The 18302-nt window shown below is 30.6% G+C and overlaps 1 protein-coding gene across 1 annotated transcript; it reads right to left on the bottom strand.

Annotated features, from left to right (window-relative positions):
* Window positions 1-2331: 2331 nt before the first annotated feature.
* On the bottom strand, window positions 2332-17111 carry LOC112689112 (cationic amino acid transporter 2-like). The gene is made up of 14 exons (XM_025562637.1): window positions 16813-17111; window positions 12359-12593; window positions 11796-11924; window positions 10833-10988; window positions 10401-10505; window positions 9973-10128; window positions 9388-9512; window positions 9225-9322; window positions 9020-9159; window positions 8527-8629; window positions 3708-3847; window positions 3348-3514; window positions 3077-3185; window positions 2332-2523 (listed from the first exon to the last, which is right to left on the bottom strand). Exons 1-14 carry the CDS (start codon window positions 16825-16827, stop codon window positions 2408-2410), a joined length of 1794 nt encoding a protein of 597 aa, XP_025418422.1. The 5' UTR covers window positions 16828-17111; the 3' UTR covers window positions 2332-2407.
* Between the last annotated feature and the right edge of the window lie 1191 nt (window positions 17112-18302).

Here is an 18302-nt window from a genome sequence, read left to right as displayed (position 1 = left end):
ATATTTGCAGAATTGGCTATGTTAAACATTCACAGGGAAGTTGAAATTACTGTTGGTTGATGAAGTGATAGAGGCATGCGCGCCCGCCGGGGGGGGGCAAAAGGGGCCATTGTCCTTACAAATTGTAATTTTTGTTTCAAAACTATTGTAATTAATACCACGTATATTAATTATAACATAATTTTATTGAGATCCATTTATGAACTTTAGTAATATTTATTATATTTTTAGATAATCTAAAATATATAATCTTAAACGTATTTATTAGTATACGATGTTTACACATGATTGCATATCGCTTAAACTATAAATTCTCCCGAGTACCGATTTCTATGGTATCTGATTTTGTTCTCATCTATTTTTAGATTCACGTTGCTTTGGCCCTTAGAATTTTAATCTTGCCCCGGGTGGGATTTTAACCTGCGGGCACACTTGGATAGAGGAGTTGGCCAAGAAATCGAGACGACTGGAATTTATTTTATAACAATACTTTATAATATGTAGTGCTAAATACAATATATAGGTATATATATATATATATATATAAAATATTACACAAGACTATACGATTATTACATTATATATTTAGTTCAATCTTCTCCAAAAACTGCATAAGGACGTACCTATTACAATATAATGTATAGTTTATATTGATTATGTATAAACTGTGGATCCCCCCCCAGAAAAAATTGAAAATACGCCATAGTATATGTTATATAATGAAAATAAAATATATAGGTATGAATATGTAAAATGTTTATACTAATTATGATTATATGACAATATTTTTTTGCTAATTATTATAATTTTTAAAATATTGTAATAACCTGAAAATACAAAACTAAATATAAAATATAGGGGGGGGGGATATGGTGTGTGGTAAGTATAATGTATTATGAGTTGATTATATTCCTCCTTGTTTAAGGGAAGACTCTTGTGGTTACAAAGGTTCGAGAGCCGATCAGTTCAACTGGATAGTTTGGCAAGCCAAATAAAACACATCTACTTGTATTGTAGCAGTTATTCGAATGTCAACGAGCAGTGCACTTACGGCTATTGCAGGAGTGTAATGAAGTTGAAATAAGACAAACACAGGATTTGATGTACTGTGGTTGAACACTTGTTAACACTCGCACAAAAAACTCAAATCAAGTTAAATATTCGTACACGGTGGCACAGAAGACTCCTTCACTAATCTGATAGTCCATGCGCACACATTGGCGACCTAAGATCAAGAGCTTCGAAAAAGGATATTGTGTCTCCGTTATATAAGTGTATGGCTGGATGCACCTTGGACTGATCGTTTCAAGATGTGACCTACTTGTTGCGTGCTAACCGTTTGATCGTTAATTTCAATTACTAGTAATCTAGTCAACGCTTGGATGTAGGTATAGTGATGAAATAATTAATACTCTTTAGGAATAATTGGTTTATTAAACTGTTAAAATTATTCCAAGTACAATAAATTTAAGGTAGTTGTAAATATTCTAAGTTCAAAATATTTAAACTGTAGAAAATACTCCAAGTCCAAATATTTAAACTGTCGAAAATATTCTAAGTCCAGAAATTAAACTATAAAAAATGATTCAAAATATTTTTAAGTCCAAATCGTAACATACACTAGCGTGAAGGTGCTCAGTGTCGCATTGCCAGAAGTAGCCAGAACTCGTCTAATTTGCCCTTGTTTTCGGGTCCCTTTTATATCCAATATATGCAAATGTATGTGTAAATCCTAAATGTGTGTGTGTATATGAAAATGATAGTAAAAATATGATAATTTCTTATGAATTCTGTATTTATGAACTATCTCTCGACCATACCATATTTAATAACGCAAAGATCCAGGATGTGGTCACTACTATTTTATTGTCATTTCTTATTGTAATTTCCTGTATAAATAGTTATCATTCATTGTATTCATTTTTTTTTTTTTTTTTAAGAAAATTGAAATTAAATTTGTTTTACCATTCCTCCTCTGCATGATATTGTTCTAGACAGTATATGAGTATATGGTGATATTTTTTCATTATTTCATATGACAATAATGTAAGAAAATTATTAAAAAAATAATTTAAGAAAAGTATCTTTAATTGATAAAAATTGATTAACAGGACAAATGATAATATGACAAATCAGACCAAAAGGATGAAATAAAATATTAATAGTAAAAAATTTAAGATGGTAAATCACTAAAGTATAAAAATTCAATAATTTAACAATAAAATTTGAAAAATCAGCTAAACCAGAAAACAATATCTTTGTATAACACATATTTTCAACATTCATAATTTAATAATTATATTAAACCATACATTACTTAATTATATTGTCAAATATAATACTGTATAAGATGGTGGTTTTTTTTTCGTATGAACAAATTAATAAACTTAAATATATATTTATCGTACTATTGATTGGAGATTTTTGGTTCGCAGCTAATTTCTTTATTTTCGATATTTTTCTTTGTAATATTTTCACGTTCTAAACTATGACGAATCCCATAGAAAGCATATATCAATAGACCTATAAAATAAACAAGGACAATAATATTTACATACGTTAATATTCAAATTAAGAACACTATTGTAGTGCATGAAGTATGTACTATTTGAATTTTATACTAAAGGGATGACGTCGGATTTTTTTAAATTTTTAATTGAGAGCAATTAGGCACACAAGTAAAATACAATCGGTGTATAAGATCGGATAGAGTAAAATACGAATAATAATAGCATCAATAAATATTTGCATAAAAATTATTTAAATATATAATAATACTTTTTTTGTATATTTTTCACGAATACTTATAAATAAGATATCGTCCAGTGACATAATTTCGGCAAAAGTATATCTGTATATTAATTTATACATTTTAATCTCGACGGTTTTCTTTCATGGATAAAAGTATTTATTTTTTTAAAAAATGTTAATTCTATTCAATTGATTCGATACGAGTCATCCAATTTGTCGGGAAAATTAATTTGATTAAAAACACACGAACAATAGGTACACGGTAATTCAAATAATACTACTATAGTGAAATAGTATTCTACGAAAAGCTGCAATAAATACCAACCGATGAATAACCATACGCAAAATCTTATCCACGTCTTGAAGTTCAGCTCCATCATTAGGTATAGGTTCAGAACTATGCTCAAACAGGGCACGAACGGGACGAACGGTACCTATACGGACGGTGAAAACAAAACTTATAAATGGTGTTGATTCCGCAACGCGGCGTACGCCGGGGCGATTTCGGTACGCACACGTCGTTAGGCATCAGTATTTATGTACAAATGATAAAAAATTGATCTCAAAGTACCGCGAGGAAATAATTTAGTTCTTACCTTGAACGATAAGTTTTCAACAGCTTGCGGTAGCCGGTGTAATAGCATTGTGGCGGTTATTAAGATCACCAACGAAACGAAAATCGTGATGCTCAGTACGGTGTTAACGGTGCCATCGAAGTAATTCCAGTTTACCACGCAAAGGCAAAACACACTCGCGGCAACGGCTGAAACACGTGAATAAATAAACAATATGTTAAAACGTGTACCGAAAAAGATAGCGGTGTGCGATAATCTTGGAAAATCCAAACGCTGTAAGACGTCAAACCAATGACGAATGAATATTGTGCTTTCGCGTAAGTTCTTAGGAGACCATTTCGAACGGACGAGAAAATTTAAATCGAAATTATTAATACTTACAGTATAAGAGAATTAACACTCTTGATACATATTGGGTGTAACTATTCGTCATTCTCATGCTCGATACGGTAAACCATTTTGAAAACGAATATACCTCAGAATCGTCAATTTCTTGGCTACATGCATTATTATTACTATACCTGGAAAACAATATAAACGTAAAAATATCTCAATAATACTCGAAATGCCGTCGGGAATAAGTAATAAAATAAAAAAAGGATGGAACTCCTTGGTCGGGTGACACTCCACGGTCGGATGACATATTGGGATAGGTGAATGTATTGTTTTTTTAAACTTGAAACTTATGTACTATTACTCTCAGAATAAAAACGATCCTGGGTGAAAGAGATCTAGTGGATCAGTTTATATTTATAAATATGGTTGTTATGTGAGTAGAATCAAATTTTTTAATTATGTAGGTTGAACTTTTAATCCCCCAACATTTATTTATATATTTATTTGAAAATGAAACGGGTTTGGACACAATTACATATTTAGGTATAATACAAATCTTACAATAACATTCGTGAGTAATATTAAAACATAATTATATATAAACTAAAAAAGGTGAAATAAAATAAATATTTAAAAATATAAAATTGAATATTGAATATAGTTATGTCAATTTATAAGTAAAACTATATTAATAGACGCATGATTTTCAAAAATAATGAAAAGTGCAAGAACAGAAATGATAAGTTTTATAGGTATTTACAAATAACATAATTCTAGATAGTAGAGTTTTGATAGTATAATTTGTAGGTCGAGTTTTTAAATAACAATTAAAAATTAATCTTGTTTTTGTTGGAGAAGCTTGGAATATTGGTAGATGTAAAACATCAAAACAATCAATTTGGCCATTTATTAATTTATAAATAAAATATAAATCATGACTCTCCGATATTCTAGGGATTCGAGATTAAGACTAGTAAGTAGAGGAGTTTAAGATTATATATATTATAAACCAGTGGTACCCAACCCACGGCTCGCGGGCCACATGTGGCCCGCGAAGGTATTCTATGTGACACATTACGGATTTTCTAAAATAAAAAAAAATTTTAAAAATGTATGAAAAAATTTTTAAATTATTTATTTTCATACGTATATTATTTTTATTTAAATTATTCCAAAAAATACAATTATGTATACCTCAATTCATAATCTTTTCGATAGACAATAAAAGAAAAGAAAAGAAAACAAGTCCAATATATAAGATTATTTTTGTACTTTTATACTTTGTGGGCCGCTTGAAGATAATTGTTTACCAAAGCGGCCCATCAAAGGAAAAAGGTTTGTCATCACTGTTATAAACTATAAACCGTAAGAATTTATTTTGAACTTTATTCAGTATAGTTATTAAACCTATATTATATAAAATGTATATATATATTTATTTAAATTTATATATATTACTGTATAAAATTGTTATTGTAAAAAAAATAAAAACAGGGCTTTGCATTTGAACGTCACTCGAAAACCAAATTAATCTGAATAAATAATATAACTCGAAACCCGTTTATTCAAAACCTTTTTAAAAATAAATACCGAATTAACACGCGAAACCTGAATGAAATACTTAGGTTAACTTAAAACCGGAAAAAATACTGATTAATAATAAGTATTAATTTAATATGATTTTCGTTATATTTAAATAAAAATATACCAAATTCGTATTGACATGTTGAATAATATGAAACATGGGTTTTTTTTTAACATTCGAATTAACTGTTATTATTCTAAATAAATATACATTTAATCATAACCAGAAGATTTCACTAACCTAAAACCTCCGAGTTCAAAAACACGAATTTTCTTCAAAATCTGAAACCCGAAACTCGAATAAATGATTTTATGCAGGGCCGGCCCAAGCAAAAATAGTGCACTAGGCAAAATCAAATTTTGCCACCTCTAAAAAAAAATTGAGCTCTTATTTTAACTTAGCTTCTCCTCCTATTTTCTATCAGAAATCGCGGAAGTGATTGTGTGGTTATTTATATTTTTGGAATAATTGAAAACGCCCAGAGTAGGCTGTAATATAATGTAATATAATAAATGTAGACAATATTATTTTACTATATAGATAAGTGGTTTTCACGAATGAATTAATTTAAATATTATTCTTATAAAACACCGATAGAATTAGAAAAAATATACGAGTTAATTTTGAAAATGCTGCCCCTATTAAATTGCCGCTCTAGGCAGGTGCCTAGCTCGCCTACATCTTGAGCCAGCTCTGATTTTATGCAAAGCCCTAAAAAAAGTCTTAAATTTAGGAAAATCAAAAATTTCAAGTGTCTATTACAGTGATTCTCAACCGATGTTCCGCGAAACACGAGTGTGCTGCAAACTGGCTGTAGGTGTACCGCGACCGTGTTACACGCGTGTAGAATATTCTTAGGTATTAGAAAAAGAAATTTTTCCAGTACTTAATTTTCGTTATCAATAATAATTATTATTATCGTTTGGCAGCCAAAGTTAAATATTATGAACAACTAATAGTCGTTAATCGTCAATGTTTTCTAATAATCATGGTTTAGTATATGCATTTAAAATAATTAAAATAAGGTATTTTCGATAAAATTGATAAATGTATTAATAATAACCGTCGTATAGACTTTATACGACGGTTATTATTAATACTATACTATAGAGAATAATAAGTGTCGAAAATTTGGCAAAAAAAACCTAGTTATTCGGAAGTACTCGTATGCTGACAATTATTTAAGTTTTGAATTTTTTTTTTTTTTTTTTACGGAAAATTAAGAAAAACTTCTTCCATTATGCGTTGTGTGTGGTGAAAATCTTTCGAATAGTTTAATGGTCCCGATTAAATTAAATCGACATCTAATTACAAACCATAGTCATCTTGAATGAAAAGATCAGATTTATTTTAAAGAACTTATTAATATGCAATCAAAACAAAAAAAATATTTTGAGAAAAAAGTTAGTGTCTGATAAAACGCAAATTGCTTCTTATAAAGTTGCGGAATTAATTACTCAAAAACAAAATCACACTCGTTTCAAATTATTAATTTTACCTTTATGTAGTGAAATTGAAAAATAATGTTCGATGATAAAGCGCTAAATGAAATTTCGAAAATTCCGTTATTTAATGATAAGATTCGTCAGTGAATATAGAAAAAAATGTAAATAAAAGTATCATAAAAACAAATTTTGTTCTACAAATCGACGAGTCCACAGATATTAATGGTAAAGCACAATTAATAGGATTTATTCGATGTATTCATGATAATAAAATCAATAAATCAATTTTTGTTCTATAAAAAATTATTAAAATACACAAAAGCCCAAAATATTTTGGAAATTTTAAATTCGTACTTCAAACAATCTAATATATTTTGAAAAATGTGCGTAGGAATTCATATAGATGGATCATCTGCATGATTGAATATATTAAAGATTATATTACACTAGTAAAACAAATTAGTATAAATTTAATTCATATTCATTATTTCTTACATCATAAATTATAATGCACTTATTTCTAAGACATTACCACAAGAATAAAAAACTGCAATAGATCAAGCTATAACCATGGTAAATTATATTAGGTCGAGGCCATTGAAATCTCGTTTATATAAACAACTTTATAATGCCATGGACGCAAAACATGAATAATAAAGTAAGATAGCTACCCAAAGGAAAAGTGTTAATGCGATTATTTGAATTAAAAGAAGAGTTATTGGAATTTTATAGCACAGAAGGAAACATAATATTTTGGAAATAAAAATAGTGAACTACGATTGAATACGAAATCATTTTTCATCATTGTGTACTTCGTTTTAATTTTACATTAAAAGAAGAAGAAGAACTTCTATCTATTTCTGCTCATCGTAGTTTTAAAATTAAATGTTCAGAAGAATCGATTGAAGAATTTTGGATAATAAAGAATAATTTTTTTTTTTGATTATTTTTACTTTATTTCTATAATGTACTATCAAAATCTATAGTTATAAAAAATGAGCATAAAAAGGTTGAGAACCACTGGTCTATAAACAGCAAAAATATCAAAATATTTCGAAAGTGTTAGCTTAACTGTTATGTGCTTTTAAAATGTTATTAAAAGTAATCATTAAATGTTTCGAGTCACTACGATTAATATTCATAGGATACAAACTCAATAACTAATTTTGTTTCATGGAAATTTATTTTTTTATCGATCATTAAAAGATTTATGTGAGAAACCTTATATTTAACTTCTATAACTTTTTGTTAAACCAAAATTATTTTATCAATATTATTGAAGTAAAACTAAAAAAACAAGAAATTTTCAAGTATCTATCAGTAGCTTAAAAAAATATTTGAAAAATTATACGATAAACAGCAAATAATGTAAGTTCCAGTGAAAATATCTATAGGATTGTTATTTTTTGAGTCCCAAAACAAAAATTCAATAATGTTGAAAATCGATATTCCGTAAATTTTGCGTTTACGTGGTAAAGTTTTTTGCAATATCTTCCCCGTTTTTCTTATTTATTTGGAAAATGGTTGAGAAATTTGAAAAAAGATACTTTGCTCCTACAAAGTACCTACTAGAACCCATTTATTATATTTTACTGTTAATTTGGTGATAGTTGGAACCATCTTACTTGGTTGAAATCATGAAATTGCATCATGGTAAAACAAATATATTCCTCGTTTCATTCAGAATTTAAAATTAAAACACAAACTTTTTTAATGTATATTTTATGATAAACTTATCTTTAATTCATTAATCAAAATCATAATATCGTCTAACATCCATGGAGTGTTGTAGTATTTTAATTATTTGTAAAAGAACAGTACTGGTAATAAGCACCTGAGTATTAAAACGCAGACGCACACAATCATGTACGACTGAAGAGTTCCAATAGATGCCATATCAACTAGCTGCTCGAGATTGAATATGGTTGACAGTAATCCTGGAAAATGAGTTTACAAATGTTTATAAGTACAATTTTGATAGCCTTTAACGAAGATTCATTTCATAGACTCGAAAACCATGGAAATTTTACCATAATATACTATACTCAATTATTTATTAAATTATTTATCCTTATTTGAGAAAGTTGTAAACTAAATATTACAAAATTTTAACACAATGATTGTTAAGAACCAACCCGCCGAGAATAAAGGGATTTTACTGATGAATAACTAATATGGTGAAGCAAACATTAAAAATACTCATTGGGAAAAATAATTATTTTACTTAATTTGAACTCATAAACTATCTCTTATGATATGTTTAGAGACTTATTTATATTTCTCAGTACCTATTTTGAGCCTATTAATTTCCAAAAAGCTATTTTTACCTGCACAGACTCCACAAATGATCGCAGCTATAAAAGGTGTCTTTGTTTTTTCGTTAATTGTCGATAAAAATTTAAACAACAGACCGTCACTGGACATCGCGTACAAAATACGTGGTATTGGAAACAAACACCCTATTAAACTTTAAATGATACCATAGCTAGAATTATAAATCAAATTTAAATAGATAAGTATAGAGAAACTTACGTGGTAAAAAGAGCGAACACTGCGCCGCCTGTAACCAAATATTTCAACAAAGGCATTCCCAAGTTTTCGTAAATGACTGGTAAAGGTGCATTTGGGTCCTGGGATTATTTTTTAATTAATTTAACCTCGTTCAATTATAATTAATTTCAAAACTAATCCTTACTTGATCATAATATGGCCACATCAAAGTTAATACGGACGCTACGCTAGAATACGCTAACGTCACAAAAAACAACGTCAAAACAATAGCCAGTGGTATCGTTCTTTTTGGATTTTTTGTTTCTTCGCCTATGTGATAAATAATTTTAATTTATTTAATTAAAAATATTACATATACTGTTCATAGTACGTAAAAAATAAATACAATTAAACAGATTAAATATTAATTATCAAAATAAATATAATTAATAGACTTACAGTGCTTGAAAGTTCGAAGACAAATAAATAATAAAATATTATCCTTTCTATAAATAATAAATAATAACCAGAGTATTATTTCTATCGTCCTAGCAATATCTCGGTAAACGAAAAATCTTTATGATGTATAGCATAAAGACATCAATGAAAGTAACTATTTTTTTTTTTTTTATTCTAGTTCTTTCGATAAACTATTACGCCGGGGTTATAATGACAACCACATCTTATTAATGAAAACAATTGATGCTTTGTTAAAACTATAATTCATAACGTAAATATAGAACGTACTAAATATATACTATATTTGTGAATATTTATATTTTTCTCATACCCGTTGAAGCGATTGAATCGAATCCGATGAAACCGTAAAAACATCTCGCAGCTCCTGCGACCATTCCTGTCCAGCCAAATGGTAAAAATCCACCTTCGCCTCCATTTGCTTCAGGTGGAATATCTTTTTTTTGAATAAACCAATTGGACAAATTTGCTAAAATCAATAGTGATATAATCATAGTGGTTTATCAAAGAAAAATATTCTTTGTAATATATATTTTTTAATATAGAGTTTGCTATTGAAGAGAAAAAAAGATTAGTTATACCTACATTGAACCTCAGTAAAATTAAAAGACGTATAAAATTAAAAAATCATATCTTACTTCTACGTATATTTGTACTAATAGAGATATAATTAATGTGATGTTTCAGAATGAGTTTATCATTGAAAAATAAAATATGAATAGTTCACTAATTTATACTTACCAAAATAAAATCCACTGACAATAACTGTGCATACAGTCAATAAATTCAATGAGGTGAAAAGGTTATTGAGAGATGACGATTTCCGAACACCCCAAGCTACAACCACTAAAAAATTACAAATATATTAATTATCAAATAATTTAATATGGTACATTACAATGAAATTTGCTATATCATCGCGTCATGTTTGTACATCAGTGTACAATAATATTTATAAAAGATTATAATTGTTTGTTAAAAATAGAGTTTGTGAACCATTTTATATATAATTTTATCCTTGACCTAAATAATGAATGATAAACTTAAACTTGATTTTTTTTAATACTGATACATGACACAAGAATACATTCAACTTCGTTAAAATATTAATCATTTTTAAAATATAATATGCATAGTTTTATTGGTTCATTTTTTAAAAAACAAAATAATTACAGGCGATGCTCATGATAAACAGAAAAGACGCAATATCTGGATATTCGCCCAAAAATTCCATGTGTATCGGAAAATGTTTTTTCATAAACTTTTTTTGCGGGTCTCCGAGTAAAGAATCTAAATAGTTACTCATCGCTTTCGCAACAGCAGCGGTGCCTAAAAAACGTGCAAAATAAATATTAAACTCGAGTCATATATACGTGCGATTAATTGATGCGTTGACATGGAAAAGGTACTAAGTAATAAAAACCAAATTTTACAGGGGAAGGAAAAAAACTTTTTTTAGTATTTTTTGAACCTTCTTTTCTAATTTCATTTTTAATTGAATTGTGATAAATCATATTAGACGATAGTTGATAACAATGTTCAGTAGCGTAGATACAATTCTTTTCTGGGGGGGGGGGGGGTGTTTAAGAGTAAGTTTTTAAGTGTTCGTAGTATATCTTAAAACGAGATCATATATAATAATATTACATTTAAAATAGTGTTATTATGTCCCGTATTAATGAAAATTATTTTGTTATTCAATTTTTAATATATACCTAATCATAGTAAAATCAAAATATTTTACAATAATATATAAATATTAATAAATAATAATCAAATATCATTAAAAAAAAAATCTGTGGGGGGGTGGAAACCCCTTACACCCTCCCCGTAACTACGCCACTGACAATGTTCGTATCAAAGAAAACAATATTATAACATTGATAAACACGTGAGATAATTTAGTACCCTTTCCAAGCCAAACCACAATGACTCACGACTAGTGTCATCTTGCATTCAACGTAATTCCTAATATATAAAAGAAATTGAATTAGTTCCTTTATCATGCCATTGACATATGTATTTAATCCATTTTCAACGAAAAAACAAAAAATTGATTTTTTTCGACTTAGTACCTTTTCCATGTCAACGCCTCAATTTTCGGTACGTCTATTGTTTAGTTATTCAACGTCTTACCTATCGTATGTTCTAGCAACAAGTTCCAGCCGATAACGAACGCAATAAACTCTCCTACGGCCACGTAGCTGTAAATATACGCAGATCCAGCTTTGGGCACTCGGCCGGCGAATTCAGCATAACAAACTCCTGGAACCGGAAACAAGATGATATTACAGCCCGGTTGATCTTTGCCTAGTATTTCACTGCTAATGTTTAGTGCCGTAATTCAACAACACAATGAGATTCGCGAAACCTTAGCGTTGTTTATTGCGTTATAATTATCAATCGTAACAAAACAATACGCATATTAAGTGAGGTCGATGAATTTTCTCGAGACACTATTATTATAATATTAATGTAATAAAACTAAACGAATAAAAGCGTGCCAAAAAGTACTGTTATTAATAATTACATAAGTCAAAATGTAATAACGATCAAGGATTGCCGTTTCCCGCGTACACTATCCAATTATTGGCAATTCAAAATGTAGTTGTTTTCAAACCGGTTTGAAAAAAGAGGAGATGAGTGTTATGGAACTTAATTAACATAATGTTGTAATATTATCAATGACCATAAAGCACCTGAAAACGAAGACACCGTTGCGGCTAATATGAAAGACAATACCACTGCTGGACCGGCAACGGATTTGGCCACTGTTCCGGCCAATACATACACACCACATCCCAGTGTCGAACCCGTTCCCAGAGCAGTCAAATCGAAAATGTTCAGCACTCGTTTAAATTTTTCATTTCCTTCTACACCGATCTCTTCTACGTAAGCTTTTTTTCTACTCAGCTTTTGGTAGAGGGTTTCCTTCTGCAACAAGACAATTCATTAATAGCAAAATAAATTATTTGTCACTTTTGAATTTAGCGGATAAAGGGTTTTACCGAGTAAAATATTTGTATTGTTTATTTTAAATAATAAAAAAAAAAAAAATGAAAACTGCACACGTTTTTAATTACTAACTGTTGCGTGAAAACAAACTACACCATACGAAAACATAACCGTACGATAAAACTAACGAATTCATTTTATTCACCAGAGTACTTCTGGAGACGCAATAAAATATGGAAGGTAATGTTTTAAATTCATCTCTTACTTTTTGTTAAGTGGGATTTGTGATAGATAATATTTTCATTTAATGATTACAAAAATGATTAAACAATATTTTTAAATATATTAAAATATATGTATTAAAAATACACAACTATAGTTCATAGGCGTACACATATCTCTGTTTTAAGATATGCAGAAGAATGTCTCTATCACTGCCCCCCCCCTTACAATAGAAGTTATCTTAAGCGTTCAAAATGCTAGTAAAAATATACACATAAATGTCTAAATAAAAATTTAAATTTAAAATTAATATTTTTTTTTTTAAAGTGACTCAATGGCCATTTCTTTATTGTTATAACTTATAAATTATAACTATCTTCATAATTATAATTTAAAATAAATTACTAGAAAACAAATTAAACATATAACACTTCAAATGATTTGAGTATTATATTCAAATAGTGTAAATAAACAAACATATACCCAATCGTATGCTTCAATGAACAAACAAAATTAATTTGATAAACAATTATAATTGATCATAACACAATTCTACGTTAAGCCAAATTTTTGAAATCATCAATAATGTCATCAGGATTTACATTTATAGTCATATTCTTGCTCTATAGTTAAAAACATTAAGCTATTTAATCTCTCTTGAAGCATAGTACTTCTTAATTTTGACTTCACCAATATTAATTTAGTAAATGATCGCTTACATGTATAACTTGTAACTAACATTACAGCAAATTTCTTTATCACAGTAATAAATAATTAAAAAAAAAAATGTTTATCAAATTATTTTAACCATTGAAACCAAAACCAAAATATTTTAGCATCACAGTTGATTTCAATTTTTTTTATTGTAACCAACTTTATTTCGGCTACTAATTCATCTCGATTGCACTTAAAGTGTTTATTTAATAAATATACATGAATAAATGAATATATATAAATGAATATCTTTATAATAGTTCGGTTAGCAAATCTTTGTTCTTTGGTTAGCAAGGCTATGTGTTCAAGGTATGCAGCTGTATATCTTGCATACCCCCTGCGTACGCTTATACCATAGTTCTTGTTCTATTTGAAACCTTAAAAAAAATAAAACACAAAATATTGGGGGAAATATATCATGCTTTTTACACAATTATATGTTATAAAATCTATGATTTGTAACCCTATAAAATCATAAATGTTTTCTATCGTATATGATACAAATAAAATAATCATTTAGTAAAAAATAAAAATATTAAATATGTGTAAAACCCGAAAATACAAAAAAAATGTAAAGTTGAAATTTTACTGAACATAACTAAAACCAGGTAAGATGTCATTCTAACCAAAATCAGTTCTAGTCAGTGGCGGCGTGATGGCAGATTTTTGAGTCCCTGGACTTAAGTCAGTGGGTGGCTAGGTGGGTGGGTATTGATCATTAGGTATCGAGTGGGTATGTATCATGTAGAACGAATAGTGGGGGAGCTCTTTTTATAAGCTACCCTTAAATTTCTTTTTAGATAGGTGGGTGGGTGGGCAAAATTCTAATAGGGCTCATGAAGTAAAATATTTCGCGTCGCCACTAGTTCTAGTTTTACACAAATATTTTTAGAGAACTAAAATTTTTGTAATTGTATTGAAAGGATAACACTATAAATAATTGAAATTTATGTTAAACAATTAAAACGAAATAACTAAAATCTTCAAGGATCGAAGTATTGAAAATTTAATTTTTAAATAATTTACTTGGATCACGGGCGTGCTCAAAGGGGGTTTAGGGGGTTCAACCCCCAAATGGATACTTGACAAATATATAATATGTATTGACTACTTACATATAATTAAAATTATTGTATTTCCCAATTTTAGAGTTTTTTTTTTTTATATATAACAATTTATTTATTTATTAGGTATCATTTTCTCCTCATTAGTCTGTATTTTTATTTTATTTTATTTTATTTTACATTACGGGACTAACCCTAAGTACAGTTAAACGGAATAAGATAACAGACAACATATTTACAATTTGGATAAACAAAGATTAAGGTTTAAAGACTAAAGAGGTTCTCATTTGCTAAACGCATCATTCGGTGGATAGGGTCGTTTCGGCCATAGTTAGTGGTGTGACGAGGTACGTAGTAGGGGGCCATTAGCCTGGAAGATTTACTTGGAACACGAAAGTTTACTTCAGCGAGAATCTCGGGAGCATTTATGGTACCATTCGTAAGTTTATTAAGGAAGTTAATGTTGGCTAAGACTCTTCTATCGGAAAGACTACTAAGTTGTAAGTGGAGCAAGACTGGGGAATAATCATGAGGTTCATGATGGATATTAAGAGCAAAGGATGCAAAATTAAGGAATTTACGCTGAACACGCTCAAGTAGAGAATAGTCTGAGGTTGTATAAGAATCCCAAAGAATGGAACCATATTCTATTATCGGCCTTACAAGCACACAGTATAAATTATTGAGAGAATAGGTTAGATTGAAATTAGAAGAGAAGCGTTTTATAAAACCTAAAGTCTTTAAAGATTTACAGGTGACGTGCTCAATGTGGGAGTGGTAGTCTAAGTCAGAAGTTAGAAGGATACCCAAATCTTTCTTTACAGAAACTCGTGTTATGGAATGATTGTTAAGAGAATAATCAAATAGAATAGTAGCTTAGCGTCTAGTAAAGGACATAATCTGACATTTGCTGATGTTGAGGCATAGTCCATGGTTCTCTAACCAGGTTGATAAACAATTGAATTCACTCTGGAGGCGTATGCAATCATTAATGGAGTTGACACATGAAAATAATTTAACATCATCAGCAAAAGCCAAAAAAAACGGCAGTGCTTAAGAGCTGTATTCAAGCTGTTAATAAAAATAGCAAAAATAATAGGAGAAAGATGACCGCCTTGAGGGACCCCCGAAGTAACGTTTATAAAACTTGAGCGACAATCTAAATTATTATTATAATTTAGTATTATTTGATATTGGTGATAATTATTACTATTCAAAGACCGTGGTTACTACCTACTGACTAGTACTTATAATCACGAATCACAAAATATTTTTATTTATTATTTTTTTTATTACTAAATTTTTATTTCCACGATCTGTTTCAGAAATTTTGAACAATAAGTGAAATTGATGAATTTGATAACTATGGTGTGAAGGACGGATTAAAGATACCTTCCAGTGAAGGAACTTTTAAAATCACAAAATATAACTATCAATTTATGAATTTATCATATAACATCATATCACAGACTATTTTAATAATAATTATATCATTTATTCTTTATATAAATTTGTTTTTATATGTGAAATTATGCCCATATTTTGAGTTTTTAAATTGTTTAATTTACTATTAAAATGTCGCATAATAAAATTAATGTACCGCTTTCAGCTGAAGACGAGCTTGCTGAAAAACCTCGCAAACTTGACTTTGTTCATTTATGATTTTTACATTTAAATTCATAACACATATTAAATATAAAAGTTGACCACCCCCCCCCCCCCCCATTCAAAATTCTCGAGCACGCCACCGACTTGGATGGCGGGTTACAAAAGCACAACTCTATAGCGAGTCGTAAAACGGTTACGTATTTCTGTTGCGTAGTTCAACCCGTGTCCGAAAAATGTTTGTAAATGTTTAAATAAAATATGTATTGCGTGTCAGTAATGTCGTTTTCGAACCGCTCGTTCGGGTTAAATTTTAATTTTCAAATAGCTATGTGTCCATTAACTATTACGTCTAATCGCTAAACGTCTTCGTTTATTTGTTCCGTCGCGAAACATTTTTAGCGAGACACAAAAACAATTCAGACGTTACGGAAATGTACGGAACTCACGGGACCGCCGCACGACGAACTCGTTCGCGCGGACGAGTGATTCGAAATAGAAAAATCTCCGATGGGGCGCGTTAATCGATAAAACCCGAACGAAACCGCGTTCGGCACTATTGGTTGAACGTATACATGAACACGGTTACTTACGGTGCACGAGCTCATTTTCGACGTGGTCGCGGCACGACGCGCGGCAATGGCGCACAAATGCGCGCGGCCAAGGTGTCCTGTAAAGACGCGTGCGTGCGTGCGATGTTCTTAACGAGTGGCGAGATCCGAGCGAATGGTGCACGAACCGACACCGCGTTCGAAACACGTTTGAAATGCGCTCCGGGTCCGAATCGCGTCGGCCGTGCGTCAGTTACTGGCCCGCGGACGCGCGTCACCGGATCCGCGCACAAGTTATCGAGGGGGGGCCGCCCGCCGGTTCGATTGCCTGGGGCCGCGCCCGGGTTCGTTATCTGACCGCGGACGGCGCCGCGAGAAACGTATCGCGGTGAACGGCGACCACCCGGCCACGGCAAGATCGCGGGTCGACCTCGGGGGAACCGACTCGCCGTGATGTGTACGTAGTAGCGCGCGCGCTTCGGACAAAGTGCGCACGCGTGAATCGCGATCAACGGTTTAAGGTTATCGGTTTTGGGCGATGGTCATCTCGCCCGCGGTCAGGACGTTTCCGGAAAACCGTATTACAACGGTAGTGAATCGACGATGCGATGTTCGCACACCGTCCGGTCACGTGGTACGGCCGCCGGTGCCGTTGCGATTCGCGCGGTGCGAAGCAAGATGTTCTCGTGGAGGGGGAGGCGTACGCGCACTTCCGCGACACCGTTCGTTGGACGCACAAACGCGCTATTGCGCGATCTAATCGCGAGTTACGTTGATCCTTATGAACGCAGTCGTCCGCCAAACCGCCTACGCCGAATAAAAACGAACCGTGTAATTACCACGATCTCCGGGCGTAACGAAAACAAGAAAATAATTCTAACATTCTACGCGTTGGCAATGAAAAAATCTCAAATCGTGGAATCGTCTAAGGTTAAGAGCTAAGGAAAATCGAAACACCGGTTATCCTTGGGACGTGTATTCAAATAGGGTGGGGATATAGGTGATTAACGTAATCAATGGGATCGTGCATTTTTACATACTCGAATTGCAATTTTATTAATTCAATATGCAGATATATTATACGAACATTATTTTGTTGGTACAGATTTTTTGATCAAATATTCGAACAATAACACATTGCATTATACGAAGAGCCCGCTTAGAATAATCCGAAAATTATCAAACATTACAATTCCTAATGATTGATCCACACAAAAACTCTTTAATTCAAGAAAAATTTAAAGAAAAAAATATTGGGTAGATTTTGTTACAAAAATTAAATGTCTTGTTTTTTTTTTTTTTTTGAGAATTTCACGTTTGTTTTTTTGGAAAGTTTAAACTGCCACAAATTATAGTCTCTTTGTTTTTAATTTCTAAAAAAAATTTCAATTTTGAAAACTCAATCTTAAATGTTGCATCATTTAACTTACAGCTCTATAATCACGATTAAGGATGTTAGGTTATACATATTTATGAGACTTACCTAACACAACAGTTTTCGAAATATTTGTATTACGTTTGTTTTGATCATA

This window comes from Sipha flava, unplaced genomic scaffold, assembly GCF_003268045.1.
Source record: "Sipha flava isolate LNK unplaced genomic scaffold, YSA_version1 111_pilon_pilon, whole genome shotgun sequence".
Lineage (NCBI taxonomy): Eukaryota > Metazoa > Arthropoda > Insecta > Hemiptera > Aphididae > Sipha > Sipha flava.
The sequence above is the reverse complement of the archived record's forward strand: the minus strand, read 5'-3'. Positions and strand labels throughout refer to the sequence as shown.